General features: G+C 47.1%; 1 protein-coding gene across 2 annotated transcripts in view; it reads left to right on the top strand.

Annotated features, from left to right (window-relative positions):
- The window catches only part of MXD4 (MAX dimerization protein 4), an 87,751-nt gene that overhangs the window by 48,071 nt on the left and 17,573 nt on the right, over window positions 1-22,107 (top strand). For both annotated transcript variants that reach the window (XM_075346812.1, XM_075346810.1), the window contains one exon: window positions 18,007-18,036. In XM_075346812.1, the coding sequence (XP_075202927.1) occupies window positions 18,007-18,036 (30 nt within the window). The remainder of the gene's footprint in view (window positions 1-18,006; window positions 18,037-22,107) is intronic.

Genomic DNA, 22,107 nt, shown 5'->3' with positions numbered 1-22,107 from the left:
ACTGCAGTCTTGCAGCGCTGGGGTCCTGGGTTCAAATCCCACCAAGGACAACATCTGTAAGGAGTTTGTATGTTCTCCCTGTGTTTGCGTGGGTTTCCTCCGGGTTCTCCGGTTTCCTCCCACACTCCAAAGACATACAGATAGGGACTCTAGATTGTGAGCCCCAATGGGGACAGTGTTCCTGATGTATGTGAAGCGCTGCGGAATATGTTAGCGCTATATAAAAATAAAGGTTTGATGGTGCATAATCTCAACCATTGCTGCATTCATTTCTATGGGATTGTTATTGTTCATCAATGCTATAGAAGTGAATGGAGCAGGAGGTCGAGCACGTGTACTGCTGCTTCCATAGAACTAAATGAAACAGGAGGTCAAGCACGTGCACTGCTACTCCCATAGAAGTGAATGAAGCAGGAGGTCGATCACGTGCACTGCTACTCCCATAGAAGTGAATGAAGCAGGAGGTCGATCACGTGCACTGCTACTCCCATAGAAGTGAATGAAGCAGGAGGTCGATCACGTGCACTGCTGCTCACATAGAAGTGAATGGAGCAGGAGGTCAGCACGTGCACTGCTGCTCCCATAGCAGTGGATGGAGCAGGAGGTTGAGCATGTGCACTGCTGCTCACATAGAAGTGAATGGAATAGGAGTTCAAGCACGTGCACTGCTGCTCACATAGAAGTGAATGAAGCAGGAGGTCAAGCACATGTACTGCTACTTCCATAGAAGTAAATGAAGCAGGAGGTCGAGCACGTGCACTGCTGCTCACATAGAAGTGAATGGAGTAGGAGTTCAAGGACATGTACTGCTACTTCCATAGAAGTAAATGAAGCAGGAGGTCGAGCACGTGCACTGCTGCTCCCATATAAGTGAATGGAGCAGGTGGTCAAGAATGTACACTGCTGCTCCCATAGAAGTGAATGAAGTAGGAGGTTGAGCACGTGCATTGCTGCTCCCATAGAATTGAGTGAAACACGAGGTAGAGTAGGTGCACTGCTGATCCAATAGAGCCATAAAAGTGAATGGAGCAGGTGGACAAGCATGTGCACTGCTCCTCCCATAGAAATGAATGAAACAGGAGGTTGAGCACATACACTGCTGCTTCCATAGAAGTAAATGAAACAGGAGGTTAAGCACATGCACTGCTGGTTCCATAGAGCAGTAGAAGTGAATGGAGAGGTGGTCAAGCACATGCACTGCTGCTCCCATAGAAGTGATTGGAGTGGTGGTTGAGCACATGCACTGCTGCTCCCATAGAAGTGAATGGAGTGGTGGTTGAGCAAATGCACTGCTGCTCCCATAGAAGTGAATGGAGTGGTGGTTGAGCACATGCACTGCTGCTCCCAAACAGCTATAGAAGTGAATGGAGCGGTGGTCAAGCATGTGCACTGCTGCTCCCATAGAAGTGAATGGAGTGGTGGTTGAGCAAATGCACTGCTGCTCTCATAGAAGTGAATGGAGTGGTGGTTGAGCACATGCACTGCTGCTCCCAAACAGCTATAGAAGTGAATGGAGCGGTGGTCAAGCATGTGCACTGCTGCTCCCATAGAAGTGAATGGAGCGGCGGTTGAGCACAAGCACTGCTGCTCCGTTCACACAGGTGTCTCCAGCAAGGATAAATCATCCAGCCATAATCCATGTTGACGTGTGAGATCCCTGGTGATACAGGAGCGAGTACATTAATGTATGTGTAAGTCAATACATCGATACATATGCTAAAAGGTTTTAGCAAGGTTAATCAGAGCGCGGTGACAATGCCCTGGAGTCTAGACCTGGAGGACAAAGCCGTCTACAGCGGGAGGAGTAATATACAGGCAGACACGTGACCTGCTATATACAGCAGACCAGGAGTATATAGCTGCACAGGGTGAATCACACACCGCAGACAGGGTGACGAGGGCGGAGGTGAGGGGGATCATACAGGTCCAAAAAAGTAATGAGAACAGATTCCAAGAGGTTTTCGAGGAGAGGATCTTCAAAACACCGAGTGTGAACATGGCCGAGGCTGAAAAAGGGAATCAATCGTAGATACAAGTGGCCAGTAGGGTTCCTGACTTTGGGCGTTGCTGGGAGGTTTCTTACCTTCTGTATTACCCCGTGTGGATTTTGGGGCCTCTGTGCGTAGACCCACATGAAAGAAGGTTGCAGAGGTTGTGCGCGCCCATCTGTAACCAGTCACTTTTCATCTCGCAGACAGAATATTGTGGTTTTCCGTGAGCAAATGATGATTTATGAGAGTTTTTCTACTAGATCCATCCAATAAAAGCTTTCTCACATTCTAGAAAATGACATGCAGTAAAGGTTAGGAGCCGCGCTCTGCATCGGGCTTTACTTACATTGGCACTTACAGGAATCATCTGTTTCCATTATTTCAGCAATTCAATCCCTAAAAATTCTTCTCTTAAAGGGGCTGTTCCATAAAGACGACCCCCAGCTCGTACACGCTAGTATGGCATATGTAGGATCGTTTGGGGAAAATCTTCTGGCGCTAAAGCAGTGCCTCTACACACTGATCCATGCTGATCTCTGCTGTTTACCTATGTGACCGCTGCAGCTAGTCACCGACCTCAGCACTCTCATTCCATACATGCAAAAGTCTGGTCAAAGTTACTGTTATTGTGAAGAGTTGAGCAAGTTAAAGATGAAATGATCTCTAAAAGGTATAATGTTAAAAAGGACACATTTCCTTTATATTTTAGGCAACAACAAAAAAAAATATTTTCATCTTTTAAATTTTTAAATGAACAAAAAAAGCAAAAAGGGCCATTGCAAAAGTTTGGGCACCCTACATGGTTAGTGCCTACTAGCACCCCCTTTGGCAAGTATCACAGCTTGTAAACGCTTTTTGTAGCAGCCAAGAGTCTTTCAAATCTTCTTTGAGGGATTTTCATCCAGTCTTCCTTGGAGACGTCTTCCAGTTCTGTGAGATTCCTGGTTCGTCTACCAGTTCTGTGAGATTCCTGGCTCATCTGCCAGTTCTGTGAGATTACTGGCTCGTCTTCCAGTTCTGTGAGATTTTTGGCTCGTCTTCCAGTTCTGAGAGATTCCTGGCTCGTCTTCCAGTTCTGTGAGATTCCTGGCTCATCTTCCAGTTCTGTGAGATTCCTGGCTCATCTTTCAGTTCTGTGAGATTCCTGGCTCGTCTGCCAGTTCTGTGAAATTCCTGGCTCGTCTTTCAGTTCTGTGAGATTCCTGGCTCGTCTGCCAGTTCTGTGAGATTCCTGGCTCGTCTGCCAGTTCTGTGAGATTCCTGGCTCCTTTGCCAGTTCTGTGAGATTCCTGCCTCGTCTTTCAGTTCTGTGAGATTCCTGGCTCGTCTGCCAGTTCTGTGAGATTCCTGGCTCGTCTTCCAGTTCTGAGGGATTCCTGGCTCATCTTCTGGTTCTGTGAGATTCCTCGCTCGTCATCCAGTTCTGTGAGATTCCTGGCTTGTCTTCCAGTTCTGTGAGATTCCTGGCTCGTCTTCCAGTTCTGAGAGATTCCTGGCTCGTCTTCCAGTTCTGTGAGATTCCTGGCTCGTCTTCCACTTCTGTGAGATTCCTGGCTCGTCTTCCAGTTCTGTGAGATTCCTAGCTCGTCTTCCAGTGCTGTGAGATTCCTAGCTCGTCTTCCAGTTCTGTGAGATTCCTGACTCGTCTTCTAGTTCTGTGAGATTCCTGACTCGTCTTCCAGTTCTGTGAGATTCTTGGCTCGTCTTCCAGTTCTGTGAGATTTCTGGCTCGTCTTCCAGTTCTGTGAGATTCCTGACTCGTCTTCTAGTTCTGTGAGATTCCTAGCTCGTCTTCCAGTGCTGTGAGATTCCTAGCTCGTCTTCCAGTTCTGTGAGATTCTTGACTCGTCTTCTAGTTCTGTGAGATTCCTGGCTCGTCTTCCAGTTCTGTGAGATTCTTGGCTCGTCTTCCAGTTCTGTGAGATTTCTGGCTCGTCTTCCAGTTCTGTGAGATTCCTGGCTCGTCTTGCAGTTCTGTGAGATTCCTGGCTCGTCTTCCAGTTCTGTGAGATTCCTGGCTCGTCTTGCAGTTCTGTGAGATTCCTGGCTCGTCTTGCAGTTCTGTGAGATTCCTGGCTCGTCTTCCAGTTCTGTGAGATTCCTGACTCGTCTTCTAGTTCTGTGAAATTCCTGGCTTGTCTTCCAGTTCTGTGAGATTCTTGGCTCGTCTTCCAGTTCTGTGAGATTCCTGGCTCGTCTTCCAGTTCTGTGAGATTCCTGGCTCGTCTTGCATGCACAGCTCTTTTAAGGTCTAGCCACAGACTTTCTATGATGTTTACATCAGGGGACTGTGAGGGCCATTGTAAAACCTTCAACTTGCACCTTTTGAGGTCGTCTATTGTGGATTTTGATGTGTGTTTAGCATCATTATCCATTTGTAGAAGCCATTCTTCTTTTCTCCTGTTCTCAACCTCAGCTTTTTTTCATATGCTGTTATGTTTGCATCAAGAATTTGTTAAAATATCATTGAATCCATTCTTCCCTCTTCCCATAAAAGGCTCTCCGTGCCATTGGCTGCAATACAACCCCAAAACATGATTGATCCACTGAAACTGAGTTTTTTGATTTGCCCCTGTTTGTCTATCTTTGTTGATTTTATCACACTCCTGTCCCAGCCCTCCACTGTGATAAGGGGGGAGGAGGTATAAGATCAGGGCTGGTCAGAAGCAGGGTCAGGAAGGCGGTTCAGAAATCCTCACCTTCAGAGGTAACTCTGAGATAAGGCATAGCTAGGGTCCCCCTCGTCTGAGAGCCAGTGTAGGAGTCCCGATCCCCTCCTCTCCCCAATCATCGTGACACATGTCCTGAAAATCTATATCCTTTTTTCTCTACACAAACCTTTGATCATTGTGGCCAACGAGTTCTATTTTAACCTCCATTAGTCCACAGGATTTGTTTCTAAAACGCATCAGGCTTGTGTAGATGTTCTTTTGCATGCTTCTGACACTGAATTTTATGGGGAGGACACAGTGTCACTGGTGTGTCACGCATGACAGACAGTCCTGTTCTTTCCGGTTGTAGATGGCCGCAACGTTTTGCTACACAAGTTTCTCTGTGAGTTTCCCTTTTCCATGTTGGAGGCTTATCTCTTTCTTTTAGGACCCTGCGGATTTCCTCCCCTTTTCAGCTGCTAATCTTCAGCACTTCCCTATATGTCTTTATATACCCTCATTCCTCCTTACTCTGTGCTGGTGATAGGTCTAATACCCTTAACAAGTCTTCAGTGCAAGCAGGCGGCTTGTATTCATCTGGAGAAATGTTGTTGTTGCTGCAGTTCCTCTCCCTGAGTCATCTGGAGATGTTATTTGTTAGATTCCTGCTGTTTTGGATCCCTGTGTCTTCTTTAAAGCTTAGTGAGGTTGACTAAGCGCTCATCCCATCCGTTCTCTACCTAGGGCCTATTCCAGGGTCAGATATCCATTTCTGCGCATAGGTGCAGAACCTATCTAGGATGGTGAGGGAAGCCAGGGGTCAATGATAGGTAGTGTTGAGCGGACCCGGACTGTAAACATTCGGATCCGCGCGGTTTCAGTGCTATCTCCGGGGACGACCCGGACGCGGGATTCCGGGTGCGCGATCCGGATTCGGCAAGTCATAAAACATGAAAAAAACAATAAATAAATGAGCGTTTCATACTTACCGACACTCTGTGTCATGGCGGCATACTTCTTCCGGGTCTTCACACTTCTTTCCTTGTTTTCTCCGCCCAGCGTCCGTCTGTGCAGGCTGACTCGCCCCCCAGCTTGTGACAGTCTGCTGCGGTGACGCGTCATCGCCGTTCCCCGCCCACAGTCCGTCCGTGCAGGTTGACACGCCCCCCAGCCTGTTACAGTGTGCTGTGGTGATCGGTCCCCGCCCACCGGCCGTCAGTGCATGCTGGCACGCCCCCCTAGCTTGTGACAGTGTACCGTCCCTGGAGGCTGAGACAGTCTGCCGCGCTCATGGCGGCATCGTTAACGCTACACGCTACACTCAGAGCGGGCAGTGTTATCGCTCTGAGATGTAGCAGAGCTGTTAGTGTTGCCACGGGTGGATCTCTCTGTCTCTTATTATGGGGGCACTGTGGATGGCTTCATTATGCGGGCACTGTGGATGGCTTCAATGTGGGGGCACTGCGGCTTGCTTCAATGTGGGGGCAGTGTGGATGGCTTCAATGTGGGGGCACTGCGGCTTGCTTCAATGTGGGGGCAGTGTGGATGGCTTCAATGTGGGGGCACTGCGGCTGGCTTCAATGTGGGGGCAGTGTGGATGGCTTCAATGTGGGGGCACTGCGGCTGGCTTCAATGTGGGGGCACTTTGGATGGCATCAATGTGGGGGCACTGTGGATGGCTTCATTGTGGGGGCACTGTGGATGGCTTCATTGTGGGGGCACTGTGGATGGCTTCAATGTGGGGGCAGTGTGGATGGCTTCAATGTGGGGGCAGTGTGGATGGCTTCAATGTGGGGGCACTGCGGCTGGCTTCAATGTGGGGGCACTGTGGATGGCATCAATGTGGGGGCACTGTGGATGGCTTCATTGTGGGGGCACTGTGGATGGCTTCATTGTGGGGGCACTGCGGCTGGCTTCAATGTGGGGGCACTGTGGATGGCTTCATTGTGGGGGGCACTGTGGATGGCTTCATTGTGGGGGGCACTGTGGTTGGCTTCATTGTGGGGGGCACTGTGGCTGGCTTCATTGTGGGGGCACTGTGGGTGGCTTCATTGTTGGGGGCACTGTGGCTGTCTTCATTGTGGGGGGGCACTGTGGATGGCTTCATTGTGGGGGGCACTGTGGCTGGCTTCATTGTGGGGGCACTGTGGGTGGCTTCATTGTTGGGGGCACTGTGGCTGGCTTCATTGTGGGGGGCACTGTGGATGGCTTCAATGTGGGGGCACTGCGGCTGGCTTCAATGTGGGGGCACTGTGGATGGCATCAATGTGGGGTCACTGTGGATGGCTTCATTGTGGGGGCACTGTGGATGCTTCATTGTGGGGGCACTGCGGCTGGCTTCAATGTGGGGGCACTGTGGATGGCTTCATTGTGGGGGGCACTGTGGATGGCTTCATTGTGGGGGGCACTGTGGTTGGCTTCATTGTGGGGGGCACTGTGGCTGGCTTCATTGTGGGGGCACTGTGGCTGGCTTCATTGTTGGGGGCACTGTGGCTGTCTTCATTGTGGGGGGGCACTGTGGATGGCTTCATTGTGGGGGGCACTGTGGCTGGCTTCATTGTGGGGGCACTGTGGGTGGCTTCATTGTTGGGGGCACTGTGGCTGGCTTCATTGTGGGGGGCACTGTGGATGGCTTCAATGTGGGGGCACTGCGGCTGGCTTCAATGTGGGGGCACTGTGGATGGCATCAATGTGGGGTCACTGTGGATGGCTTCATTGTGGGGGCACTGTGGATGCTTCATTGTGGGGGCACTGCGGCTGGCTTCAATGTGGGGGCACTGTGGATGGCTTCATTGTGGGGGGCACTGTGGATGGCTTCATTGTGGGGGGCACTGTGGTTGGCTTCATTGTGGGGGGCACTGTGGTTGGCTTCATTGTGGGGGGCACTGTGGCTGGCTTCATTGTGGGGGCACTGTGGCTGGCTTCATTGTTGGGGGCACTGTGGCTGTCTTCATTGTGGGGGGGCACTGTGGATGGCTTCATTGTGGGGGGCACTGTGGCTGGCTTCATTGTGGGGGCACTGTGGGTGGCTTCATTGTTGGGGGCACTGTGGCTGGCTTCATTGTGGGGGGCACTGTGGATGGCTTCATTGTGGGGGGCACTGTGGCTGGCTTCATTGTGGGGAGCACTGTGGATGGCTTCAATGTGGGGGCCTTGGAGAGTGTGCCAGTCCGCCACACGCTACAATTCTCTCTCTCTATATCTCTCTATCTCCCCCTTCCCTATACACAGGGTTTCCCTTCCCTTGCCGCTGGCCCAAATCATAGTTGATTATAATTTAGTGTTTCAACTAGCTTAGATTTGTTGATTCTCATTTTTTACGTTGTTCCCTTCAATACTTGGTGCACTGGAGGGGTTACAGTCCAGAAGAAAGGATGGTTCCATCATTGGATATGAACGCCACAAGGTTTAGTTCATCTCATGTTCCCCATCCGGATAAATCTGGTTCTGATTGTCCAGAGGCCACTCATAGAAGGGGGGGTACTGTCATGGGTATGTCACGCTTGACAGACAGTCCCGTGGTGTCCGGCTGTAGAAGGTCGCAGCGTTTGGCTACACAAGCTGCTCTCTGACTTTCCCTTTTTCCCTGCTTGGGTTTTTTTTCCTTTCTCTTTAGGACCCTGCAGAGTTCCTCATTGTTCAGCTGTTAATCTTCAGCACTTCCATTTGTGTCTTTTTAAATACCCTCATCCCCCCTTATTCTGTGTTGGTGATAGGTCTAATACCCTTAACAAGTGTTCAGTGCAAGCAGTCGTCTTCTTTTGAGCTTAGTGGGGTTGACTAAGTGCTCATCCCATCCGTTCCCTACCTATAGCCTATTTCAGGGTCAGCCAGGGTCAGGTATCCAGCTCGGCGCATAGGTACAGAACCTATCTAGAGTTGTGAGGCAAGCCATGGGCCAAAGGCCAGTTTGGTCAGTGGTCATCATCTGCCTCTCTCCTAGACACAGGGTTTTCCTTCCCTTCCACCATTTCCTTGGTTCTTCCTGGTACCTAGTGTGACACACAGGAGAGGTTTTCTTCTGATGACTCTTCCATGAAGGCCATATCTGTGCAGGTGTCTCTGAACAGTAGAACAATGCACCACAATTCCAGAGTCTGCTAAATCTTCCTGAAGGTCTTTTGCAGTCAACTGGGCTTCTGATTTGCCTCTATAGCAATCCTATGAGCAGCTCTCACAGAAATGTTGCTTGGTTTTCCTGACCTTATCGTGACCACTGTTCCTGGTAAGGCCAGGGTCACACTGGGAGCTACTGCGATCCTCGCATGACACAGCAGGAGCCGAGTGTCATGCAAGTGTCACTGCGACTGAGGTCCGATCATGCTATCGGACCTCAGCTGCAGGGGGCGGGCTGGCTCTGTGGAGGGGCGGGAGGGATTTCTTCTCAGTTGCCGGATATTGCCATTCTCGCCCTGCACCCGCGGTACACTGGTGTACTGCGAGTGCAGTGCGATTTTTCTCTCTCCCCATAGACTTGAATGAGTGAGAGAGAAACAAGACTCGCATTACAATTGCAGCATGCTGCGATTGTTTTCTCGGTCCGATTAGGGCTGAGAAAATAATCGCTCATGGGTGCTGGGACATAGGCTAATATTGGTCGCATTCCACTCGCTCCGATTTTTATGCCGTGTGGCTTAGGCCTAACAGCCATTGTTAATTATGTTTCAAACTGAGGGAAGGGCAACTTGGAAACGCTATGCTATCTTCTTATAGCCTTCTCCTGCTTTGTAGGCCTCCACCACTTTCATTTTCAGAGTGCTAGGCAGCTGCTTAGAAGAACCCATGGCTGCTGTTTTTTGGCACAAGGTTAGAAGAGGCTAAAGCTCTGCCTGCCTATGTTATCTCAGAATGTCTTCACATTCTAAAAAAAATCCTCACCCTTCCTGAACAACCCTCTCTGACATTTTTTAATACATTATTTAAAATTAGGTTTTCTAAACTAGTCCACCCATTTAGCTATGTTCACACAGAGTTCTTTAAGGTTTTTCTTTAGCATATCCTCTCCAAAATCCTCTTCAAAAACGTTTGGAAAACTTCCTATTCATTTCTATGGGAAATTAAATCTCCTTTGATGTTCTTATGAGGAGTTTTGTTTTTTTTTAATTTTGTATTCTTTAAGAGTTTTTTGGAAAGCGCCTGGTGGAAAAAAAAGAAGCTCTCAGCTCAAAGAATTCAGTGACTTTTACGATAGAATGTGTTTTTGCGAGTTCCTTTCCCTTTAAGAGCCCCCAATGTTTACACATGGTAATCATTTTGGCAGATCTGTGTAATTCATCTTCCCTCCTGATCACTGACTAGAGTCAGAATGTGCAGCATAAGCATAAAGTGTTCCTGGAAAGCAATGTAAATATTCAGTCTCGTGATTTATGTCCCTGGAGGTTACAGAAGAACGTCCAGGCAGAGCGAGGCGTCCACCTCCTGTAGTGTCCTCCCCCTGTACAGCACGCCCATCCTATACACTGCACGGGGAAAAGTGGCCAACACACGGCTTATTATTGGGATACAGATTTTTAATTCTGTCATATTTCTCTCGGTGTATAACATCCAACCCCTCACCACCGGTGTATAACATCCAACCCCTCACCACCGGTGTATAACATCCAACCCCTCACCACCGGTGTATAACATCCAACCCCTCACCACCGGTGTATAAGATCCAACCCCTCACCACCGGTGTATAACATCCAACTCCTCACCACCAGTGTATAACATCCAGCCCCTACACCACCGGTGCATAACATCCAACTCCTCACCACCAGTGTATAACATCCAGCCCCTACACCACCGGTGTATAACATCCAACCCCTCACCACCGGTGTATAACATCCAACCCCTCACCACCGGTGTATAAGATCCAACCCCTCACCACCGGTGTATAACATCCAACTCCTCACCACCGGTGTATAACATCCAACCCCTCACCACCGGTGTATAACATCCAACCCCTCACCACCGGTGTATAACATCGAACCCCTCACCACCGGTGTATAACATCCAACCCCTCACCACCGGTGTATGACATCCAACCCCTCACCACCGGTGTATAACATCCAACCCCTCACCACCGGTGTATAACATCCAACCCCTCACCACCGGTGTATAACATCCAACCCCTCACCACCGGTGTATAACATCCAGCCCCTACACCACCGGTGTATAACATCCAGCCCCTACACCACCGGTGTATAACATCCAACCCCTCACCACCGGTGTATAACATCCAACCCCTCACCACCGGTGTATAACATCCAACCCCTCACCACCGGTGTATAACATCCAACCCCTGACCACCGGTGTATAACATCCAACCCCTCACCACCGGTGTATAACATCCAACCCCTCACCACCGGTGTATAAGATCCAACCCCTCACCACCGGTGTATAACATCCAACCCCTCACCACTGGTGTATAACATCCAACCCCTCACCACCGGTGTATAACATCCAACCCCTCACCACCGGTGTATAACATCCAGCCCCTACACCACCGGTGTATAACATCCAACCCCTCACCACCGGTGTATAACATCCAACCCCTCACCACCGGTGTATAACATCCAACCCCTCACCACCGGTGTATAACATCCAACCCCTCACCACCGGTGTATAAGATTCAGTCCCTCACCCCAGGTGTATAACATTCGGACCTCGCCCCCCGGTGTATAACATCCAACCCCTCACCACCGGTGTATAACATCCAGCCCCTACACCACCGGTGTATAACATCCAGCCCCTCACCACCGGTGTATAACATCCAACCCCTCACCACCGGTGTATAACATCCAACCCCTCACCACCGGTGTATAACATCCAACCCCTCACCACCGGTGTATAACATCCAACCCCTCACCACCGGTGTATAACATCCAACCCCTCACCACTGGTGTATAAGATTCAGTCCCTCACCACCGGTGTATAAGATTCAGTCCCTCACCCCAGGTGTATAACATTCGGACCTCGCCCCCCTGGTGTATAACATCTGGCCTCGCCCCCCGGCGTATAACATCTGGCCTCGCCCCCCGGTGTATAACATCCAGCCCCTCGTACTCTGTGTACAACGTCCGGCCCTATTGCCCCAGGTGTATAACATCCGGCCCCTCGGACATTATTGGGGGCAGAACATGACTGCCTGCACAGAGCCTGGACCCCTACTCATGCTTGACATAAGACCGCTGTGGGTGAAACGTTGCACGTCTGGTGAATGAATGCCTTGCAGGTATCGAGTGCTGCGGATTTCTTTATTTACTATTTATTCTGGGCCCGGCTGCAGTTCCTGACCTCACAAATGCTCTTGTGGATGAAAGGGCGAAAGTTCCCACAGCCTCCACCAAAATCCCGTATAAACCCTTCCCAGAAGAGCGGGAGCTGTTATATCTGCAGAGGAGCTGACTCCATATTAATGTCTATGGCTGGAGAAGGGAGGGACAATCTCCTGTAGGGGAATGTGGCGGTGGCCTCGTACATGTATACATGGAGTGATTGTCTGCAGTGAGCGTCTGGCTGTTTCTTAGAAAGTATTTCACTTAAGGAAACATTTCCTGGAGAGCAGCACCACGTTAGGAAACCATTCTGGATCTCCGCCAATACCGGTGCTGGGGCTGCATTACTGGGGCCCCGGCTGCACAGCGACGTCCTATGGCTCCTCTTACCACTAATTGATCACAATCTGATATTTTGCAGACTGGCAATTTTATTTTTTGCTGTAGCATCATTTTTTTTTTTTTAGGGTTCAAATCACTGCAGAATCTGAAGTTTAATCCAACATGCCAATTACTGCGCTGGGTGCACCCCGGGTGTGGCCCAATGCACCATTCTGTCTACTGGTTTTGCATGTCCCCTTCTCCCTCACGGGTGAGTGACCCTTTTGTCTTGTCTGCAGAGAAGGCTGAGGTAAGTCAGTGCTGCCAATCATCAGTGATGAAGGCGGGGCATGCAACCTAAGTGGCCGTAACAGTGCGCCGAGTCTGTTGGCCACACCCAGGGTGCACCACGTCCACTAACTGGCATGAGTTCCTGCAGAACGGAGGCTGCATTTAGACCACCAGAGTATTTTTTATTCCCTTCTATACACAGTATTTAACTAATACCGACAAGCTCCCTTCCATTAGTTAAGTTTTAATTAACTATTAGTTAGTTTTTAATACATCCTGGAATCAAGGATTAATCTCCAACTATGAGCCCGAGCGAAGGAGCTCCATTTTTTTTTATACTCGGCAGTGCTACAGTTTGGTTGATATCTTTTAACTTTTTTTTATTTCTTCAGGGGGTGATCCTGAAAAACATCAAAGATTCTTAGTAAGCCGGATATTTATTAATGCAGTATAGTATTTAAAAAAAAAAAAAAAAAATTAATTAAAAAAAATAAATTTAAAATAAATAAAAAAATAAAATAAATATATATATATATATATATATATATTTATTTTATTTTTTTAGTTTTTTTAATTATTTTTTTTTTTATATATATATATATTACAGACAATTTTGTCTTTTCTATGAAGAATCCTACTTTTATTTATCAGATGAGTTGCATCATGAATAGAGAATATCGTCCAGACAGTGACGAGGTTAGAAATAATGATTTTACTAGAAATAATAATTTTCTCTTCACACTTTGCTTTCGGCACAGTATGCTCCTTTGCAGCAATTCCAGCTTTGCAGAGCTTTGGCATTCTAGCGGTTAATTTGCGGAGGTAATCTGGAGATATTTCCCCCATGCTTCCCCCCTGCCACAAGTTGGATTGGCTTGATGGGCACTTTTTGCACCATACGGTCAAGCTGCTCCCACAACAGCTCTATAGGGTTGAGGTCTGGTGACTGGGCTGCCTCTCCATTACAGATAAAATACCAGCTGCTGCTTCTTCCCTAAATAGTTCATGCATAATTTGGAGGTGTGGTTTGGGTCATTGTCCTGTTGGAGGATGAAATTGGCTCCAATCAATTCCTATAACAGGTATTGAGGCGTATATTGATAATAATGGTCACTTATGGGTGAGCGGACACCCTACCAGTTTCGCGCTGCTGCATTTAAGTGGTTAAACTGCAGTGATGGGAGATGGCTCTGGTCACTTCTGTTGGAGGCAGATGCTGACTGTGTAGCTGTGTCAGCACTTGTCGTGTGTGATGCAGGCTCAGTGCCTGAGCCCGCTCAATGCACCCTTATCTGTTCTATGACATAGAAACAGTTTAAAAAAATGAAGTCCGGCGCTGCTGTTCCAAGGTGCGGACCCTGCAGCAGTTTTCCTTCCGCACTTGGATTTCGAGGCGTAGATCGTTCTTCCCCCCTTCACTATGGGCTCGTGACAGGGAATGTTTTCAGTGTAAATATCCAGTAATTGAATCCGCCCGCCGCGGACGGCACATTTGTTTTCATTTCAGTTCTGAACATATGTTTCATGAGTTTTACAGAATGCAGAAGGTGCCAGGTGGAAAAATCTGATGAAAAGCGAGAATGGCGCATAAGCGAAAACACCGAAAACCGCCATAGATTGCAATCCCAGATGCTGCAGTTCTAGCCATTCATTATAGCCACAATTCATGGATGATCACTTGTTTCATCCTGAACCTCCTGGTGCATATTTAGGACCCACTCCATGGACTGTAACAGGACAACACAGTGCTCAAGGCCACTTTCATATATTTTATATATCAGCGTGGAAACTGTATTTTATTTTATTGTATTTATAACACCGAAAAATATGTAAAGAAATATTCTGTGTTTCACGACATCAACCATGTGTCACCTCTACCCCCCCCCCCCCTCACTTTCCTGTGTCTGGCTGCAGCAGGAGCCTCCCCCCTCTGCTCTGCCTGTAGCAGGACAATGATGCCCCTCCCTCTTAGATATGCCCCACCCCCCTGTGTCTAAATGGAGCATATATTATATTTCTGTCAGTGCAAAAAAACAGTGCTTCTTTTTTGAGGGGGGGGGGGGCAGAAAGAGTACCTCTATCTCCATTGGCATTTTCTGGTATCATAGAATTTATTTAAATAAGTTGCAATACCAGACCCAACCATTGGACAGGAGTGGCGCTGTCACTTGGTCATGTTTTTCCAGTATCATATAATAGTCTTAACTTGGGTTAATAATTTATCATGGGCTCTAGGTGACTATCATTTATGGTACCCAGAAACCCTTTCCCCCTTTGCTACATGTAAAGACAATTGGTATACCAGTGAGCAGAAGAACTTGTAAAATATTTAAAGTGGACGTGTCACTTACCATATATATGTATTGGTGTAAATGCCGCCGTTCTCCTGAATCCGGCGCTGTTTTTCTTTTTTTCCTGCGCCTCTCTGTTCCTGAGATATGGCCCCCTCGTGAATGTAAATCTAGTCTTTTTGGCTACGTGGGCGTGGTGCTCGGCTCGTCTGTGGGCGGCTGCATGAGCACCACACCCACTTGTATGACAAGATTGGATTTACTTACAGGAAAAAAAAGGGGCCATGTCTCCAGAATGGAAAGGCTGAGGAACAAAAGAAAAACAATGCCGGAATTCGGGAAAACTATGGTGCGGCTCGAGGGGTTTTCCGGACCCGGGGGTCGCGCGGACACTCCGAATAAGAGGGGGACGTATTTATACGGGATTGGTTGTAGAATGTCTGTGACGCCACCCACGGTGTATGGTGAGATGTAGCACTACCGCTGCCGTTGCGGGGCTCCCGGGGACATTGGGCTGGCAGCTGGATGTTAACCCCTCCGCGAGTAGGGATGGATGCCCCAGGGCCCAGTGTCTTTATGCTGAGGATGGTGACTGCAGGGGACGGCGCACCTGGCCAGGCCGGGGATGTTACTCACGGTCGAATAAAACACACAAGTCCTGTGGTAAACCAAGGTGATGGTGACCGGCTGCTGCAGACCGGTGTATCTGGTCCCACACCCGGGTTGGTAGTCAAAGTCTCTCTCCTCTGCACTCAGTGTGTTGTAGGTAGGACTTCCCGGTGTGAAACACAGGAGTCCGCTCCCGGTCCTTTGGTTGGGAGCCGTGCCCATCTGACGCTGACCCTTGGGATCTACGGGCCCTTGCGGTTGTCCTATCCCTCTCTGTGGGTGGTTGCCTACTTTTCGGGACTTAGGTTGGGATAGGACCTAAAATCCTGCCCTCAATTGGTTAATTAACTAGGCCGTCGTTGCCGGTCCTGGCTTCAGGGTCCAAGTACCCTCTCTGTGCACACGGTTTCCGGGTTGGTTCTCCAGTGTCGGTACCGGCGGGCTCCAACCCTGTCCCGGTCCACCTCGGATCTCCGGCTGCCGTCTTCCTGTCTCCTGTAGACTCTGGCTACTGTCTGCCACCTAGCCAAGGTGTCAGGGCTCCGATCCTGGCACCTGCCAGACTTCACTCCTCACTTGAGTCTACCTTAACTGATCTGCTCTGTTTTCCCGCCCCGGGCTCTCCAGACCCCTAGGTGGGCGTTTACTAACCGCCTGGTCCCGTCCGTCCCTGAGGGGGATGAGTAGGGTTTCAGGTCGGCTGAATTAAACCTTCGTGGGATTGGTGTTATCCGGGGGCCTACATGTACAACTACCTGGGTTTCCAGGGCACTACATATGTATGTCATAATCATAATCATAATGTGACTTTTGGATAACAAGGAATAGGGGCCCTTAGGCTGTCCCTTATACTAGGGGGCCCTATGCTATCCCTAACCTCAGGGATACGCCTAATGGTGGAGATGCCCGAGTCCCATTCCTGGCCCTGATCCTGGCCAGATTTAATCTGATACAACCCCACCCCACCCTCCCACCAGGGAAGGACTGGACAAGAGTGTGATGTGAACCACAGATAAAGACAGACAAGGGAAAACTAAAACTCTAATACACTGCACACACACACACTCACAATTAAACCATAAGAGATTCGGGATGAAAACAAGAGCAGGAAGGAAGCTGCAAAACACAACAGGGGTAAACTCCAAAACCACACAAATCAATAAGCACTACTTTCAATCCCACCAGGGAAGGACAGGACAGGAGTGTGATGTGAACCACAGATAAAGACAGACAGGAGGAAAAACAAAACTCTGACTCACTGCGCACACACACAGGATTAGACAATAAGAGATTCAGGAGGAAAACAAGAGCAGGAAGAAAGCTGCAAAAGACAACAGGGGTAAACTCCACAACCGCACAAAGCAATAAGCACAACTTCCATAAGATAGCCTGGAACACCACATCATGCTAGGCCAACTAATGTAATCTATAAGACACATGAGAATTTGACCAATACATGTCTCGTTTTAAAGATTAAATTCAGAAATAGAAAAAAAAGCCCCTCCATAATAAACTGACATAAGAAAGAACCTATTTAGGCTCCCCTGGCTCTTTTTGGATACTATATTTTCTCGTTTTTTGCCCTTCACATGCATGTGGGTGTTCATCCCTTATATAACATCTATTAGCACTTTTATTAGTCTCTATATTGTGATGTGATTCATTTGATTTTTAACTTTTGTGACAAATATTATTTTTTGGATTTAGCCTTTAATGCCCCTGGTTCTTATTTAAAATAATCTATAGCTGGAATGGGTGGAAGGATTCAGCCAGCATAAATAGGAGGGGAACAGATGTGATTGGCTTCCCTACAACATGTGATCAAAAGAGACTAACAAGCAGACTAGCCCAGATTAACTCTTGCTAGCCTGCCTATTAGTACACAGCAGGTCTACGCTTGAGTCTGCCTGCGTCGATCCCAGACACTGGAGAATCTGTAGTCTGAACAGAACCTGACGCCGCCATGACAGTTGGCGGTTTGTGACAATGTCATCATCGAAATTATCATTCGTAAAATATGTGATATCTGAAGCAGAACCGCAGCCCCTTCATTGTCGAGATCGTATGGGGGTCCCAGAGGTCAGACCCCCGGCGATCATTAAGTCGTAGCATATATCATAGTGCAATGCTGTTACTTACTGAGATGGGTATACCCCTTTAAGGACAGTGATCTGACGTGTTTATTTGTATTCCCGTTGCACATTAATACCATGGGGTGACATCCGTTATACCAAATGTGCCGCATTCCAAGATGCTGAGAATTTCTGGGCCGGCAGCCATCCCCACTGACGATATTATATGAGCGCTCCGTCTCTTTTGCCTGTGTATGAAATCCACCATGATGTATGATTCCTGGGCTCATGTGGAAACTTTCTGTCATTGATTATCGCCATTATTTCCATGTTAGTTGCTGTTTTGGTGAATATAGGACTCTACGTAGACGCAAATAATTTCAGTTTTGCTTAGAAGGATTTGGTATATTTTCTCCGAGCCGTGTCCAAGGGGCCTTCTCTCTCCACAGAGCCGTGTGATACCAAAAATGATGAATTGCTTAGTAAGAGCAGATCTCTAATGATGTTCTCTTCTTTTACAGGTCATCGCACAACGAGCTAGAAAAGCACAGGTAAGATGGACTCTTTGGGCACATGCAGATTGTCTCCACTGGGGATGTTCGAGGGAACCTGCCAGGATGATTTTACTACTCAAACTAGTGGTACGGCTGTATAGGTCCAAGTACAACAAGAACAATGATACCTGTCTTGTAGTAATCCGATGTGCAAGAGCTGAGAAATACAGCTTTGAAGCCACATGCAAATGAACCAGGAAGTGCACTGTGGGCGGGCCATTCTGCTCAGAATACATCAACACGCCCCCCAACATCCTTAGTGTCTAATTTGCATGTGGCTTCAAAGCTTGATTTCTCAGCTCTGGCATATTGGATTATTACAAGAAAGGTATCATTTTTCTTGTTGTATTATGACCTATACAACTGTGTCACTAGTTCCTGCAGTAAAATTGTTCTGGCAGGTTCCCTTTATGTTATATGTAGCTTAGTAATGTGTAAAATGACCCTAATACCCTCATTAATAAGCTATTTTGTATTAAGTAAGCATTTTGGACAGGTGTGTAGTGGTAACAAGAGGATCAGGTGCCTAATATTAGAGGTGTTTGCTCACACCAGACACTGGAGGCACTATACTGGCTGTCCATATAGTTACATAGCAGAGAGCTGACAAAGTGACCCAATACTTTGCTATCAGTACAGATCATGGACAATGGAAAGTTTTCAGACCAGACATTAGTGACTATATCAGAGAATTGGTTGCCAATATGTGAGGTGAGGAAAGCCCTTTTAATGGGATCTTTGGGGCATTCGGAATTTCTATAAAAAAAATTCTTAAAAGCTATAGACACCTGCGATATGGAAAAATGATTTTTACATATGTTAGTGGTTATCTTTATTTCAGACCCCTTGATATGCAGTTTGGTGCCTGATCCAAGTTTCAAAATTTTCTCTTTTGGGATTGTTTCTCTTTGTAATATAGGCTGAATATTCACCCTGCATATCCAGAGTGCTGCTGTCTTTATTAGCTCATATATCAGCACAGCTTCTATCCTACCCTAATTTTCTCTCCATGCGTTTTCTTCTTTTTTTTCATAGTCTATTTTCTCCAACCTCCCTGAGACTGTAGATATTTTCTCCCGTGTTCATAGTGGAGCTCTGTATACAGCTCCCTACCCATTCTTGTAACTATTTCTAATATGGGCTAGATATGTGTCCTGTATATCCAGAGTGCCGCTGTCTCTATTAGCTCATATATCAGCACAGCTTCTATCCTGCACAATTTTTTTTCCCCATGTGCTTTTTTCTTTTTCCAACGTCCCTGAGACTGTAGATACTTTCTCGCCTCTCATAGTGGAGCTCTGTATACATCTCCCTACCCATCCTTGTTACTATCTCTAATATGGGCTAGGTATATATCCTGTATATCCAGAGTGCTGTTGTTTTTATTAGCTTATCTATCAACACAGCTTCTATCCTGCACTAATTGTTTTTTTCAAATGTGCTTTCTGCTTTTTCCATAGTCTATTTTCTCCAACCTTCCTGAGACTGTAGATATTTTCTCCCCTGTTCACAGGGGAGCTCTGTATACAGCTCCCTACCCATTCTTGTTACCATTTCTAATATGGGCTAGATATGTGTCCTGTATATCCAGAGCTTTGCTGCCTTTATTAGCTCATATATCAGCACAGCTTCTGTCCTGCACTAATTTTCTCTCCATGTGCTTTCTTCTTTTTTCATAGTCTGTTTTCTCCAACCTTCCTGAGACTGTAGATTCTTTCTCCCCTCTCAACAGTGGAGCTCTATATAGAACTACCTACCCATCTTTGTTACTATCTCTAATATAAGCTAAATATGTGTCCTCTAGATACACAGTACTGCTGTTTTTATTAGCTCAAATATCTGTATAGCTTCTATCCTGCACCAATTTTTCTCCATGGTCTTTCTTCTTTTTCTACCCTCTCTCAGACTGTAAATACTTTCTCCCCTCTCCACAGTGCAGCTCTGTATACAACTCCCTACCCATCCTTGTTACTATCTCTATTATAGGCTAGATATGTATCCTGTATATCCAGAGTGCTGTTGTTTTTATTAGCTCATCTATAAGCACAGCTTCTATCCTGCACTTTTTTTTTCAAGTGTGCTTTCTTCTTTTTCCATAGTCCATTTTCTCCAACCTCACTGAGACTGTAGATACTTTCTCCCCTCTCCACAGTGGAGCTCTGTATACAACTCCTTACCCATCCTTGTTACTATCTCTAATATGGGCTAGATACGGGTCCTGTTATCCAGAGCTGTGCTGCCTTTATTAGCTCCTGCACTAATTTTCTCTCCATGTGCTTTCTTCTTTTTCCATAGTCTGTTTTCTGCAACTTCCCTGAGACTGTAGATACTTTCTCCCCTCTCAACTGTGGCGCTCTTTATACAACTTCCTATCCATCTTTGTTACTATCTCTAATATAGGCTAAATATGTGTCCTCTAGATACACAGTGCTGCTTTCTTTATTAGCTGATATATCAGCACAGCTTCTATCCTGCACTAATTTTTTCCCCCATGTGCTTTCTTTTTTTTCCAACCTCCCTGAGACTGTAGATACTTTCATGCCTCTCCACAGTGGAGCTCTATATACAACTCCCTACCCATCCTTGTTACTATCTCTATTATAGACTAGATATGTGTCCTGTATATCCAGAGTGCTGCTGTCTTTAATAGCTCCTATATCAGCACAGGTTCTTTCCTGCACTAATTTTTTCCCCATATGTTTTCTTTTTTTTCTAACCTCCCTGAGACTGTAGATACTTTCTCGCCTCCCCACAGTGGCCCTCTATATACTACTCCCTACCCATCCTTGTTACTATCTCTAATATAGGCTAGATACTGTATGTATCTTATATATCCAGAGTGCCGCTGTCTTTATTAGCTGATATATCAGAACAGCTTCTATCCTGCACTAATTTTTTCATCATGTGCTTTCTTTTTTTCCAACCTCCCTGAGACTATAGATACTGTCTCACGTCTCCACAGTGGACCTCTGTATACACCTCCCTACCCATCCTTGTTGCTATCTCTAATATAGGCTAGATACGTGTCCTGTTATCCAGAGTGTTGCTGTCTCTATTAGCTCCTATACCAGCACAGCTTCTATCCTGTCCTATTTTTTTTCCCCATATGCTTTCTTCTTTTTCCACCCTCTCTGAGACTGTAGATACTTTCTCCCCTCTCCACAGTGGACCTCTATATACTACTTCCTACCCATCCTTGTTACTATCTCTAATATAGGCTAGATACGTGTCCTGTTATCCAGAGTGTTGCTGTCTCTATTAGGTCCTATACCAGCACAGCTTCTATCCTGCACTAATTTTTTCCCCATATGCTTTATTCTTTTTCTACCCTCCCTGAGACTGTAGATACTTTCTCCCCTCTCCACAGTGGAGCTCTGTATACACCTCCCTACCCATCCTTGTTACTATCTCTAATATAGGCTAGATACTGTATGTATCCTATATATCCAGAGTGCCGCTGTCTTTATTAGCTGATATATCAATACAGCTTCTATCCTGCACTAATTTTTTTCCCCATGTGATTTCTTTTTTCCAATCTCCCCGAGACTGTAGATACTTTCTCCCCTCTCCACAGTGGACCTCTGTATACACCTCCCTACCCATCCTTGTTACTATCTCTAACCCTGAGAGAAGGGAGGGAGAGCAGAAAGAGCAGTCAGAACTAAGCAAGCGCTCCAGCAGATTTGTAACGTTTTTGCAAGTTGCTCAGCTAGATGGAGGACCTTAAGAGATAGAACATTTTTAATAAAGACTGTGGGAAGTTGCTTATCTTTCTATTTAGGGAGCAAATGAAGAAGAAAAGTAAAACTGTATGTGAAGGTGTACATAGCCATGTGACCGCTGCAGACAGTCACTTGGCTCAGACCAGTACAGCTGATTTTACTATATTTATCAATAGGAAGATGCTGAGGTTGAAAAATTGTATAAAAGGAAAACCCCTTTAAGTCGTCTGCTCAGCAGGCTGTCACGTCCGGTGCCCTGCGGGCTGTGGGAGCACCCCCCATTGTTGGGGTTTCTTAATGGATGGGCTGCAGGGAAGGTTCTGTCCCATTTTCTGTATATATAGGG

Source organism: Anomaloglossus baeobatrachus, chromosome 1 (genome assembly GCF_048569485.1).
Source record: "Anomaloglossus baeobatrachus isolate aAnoBae1 chromosome 1, aAnoBae1.hap1, whole genome shotgun sequence".
Lineage (NCBI taxonomy): Eukaryota > Metazoa > Chordata > Amphibia > Anura > Aromobatidae > Anomaloglossus > Anomaloglossus baeobatrachus.
The sequence above is the reverse complement of the archived record's forward strand: the minus strand, read 5'-3'. Positions and strand labels throughout refer to the sequence as shown.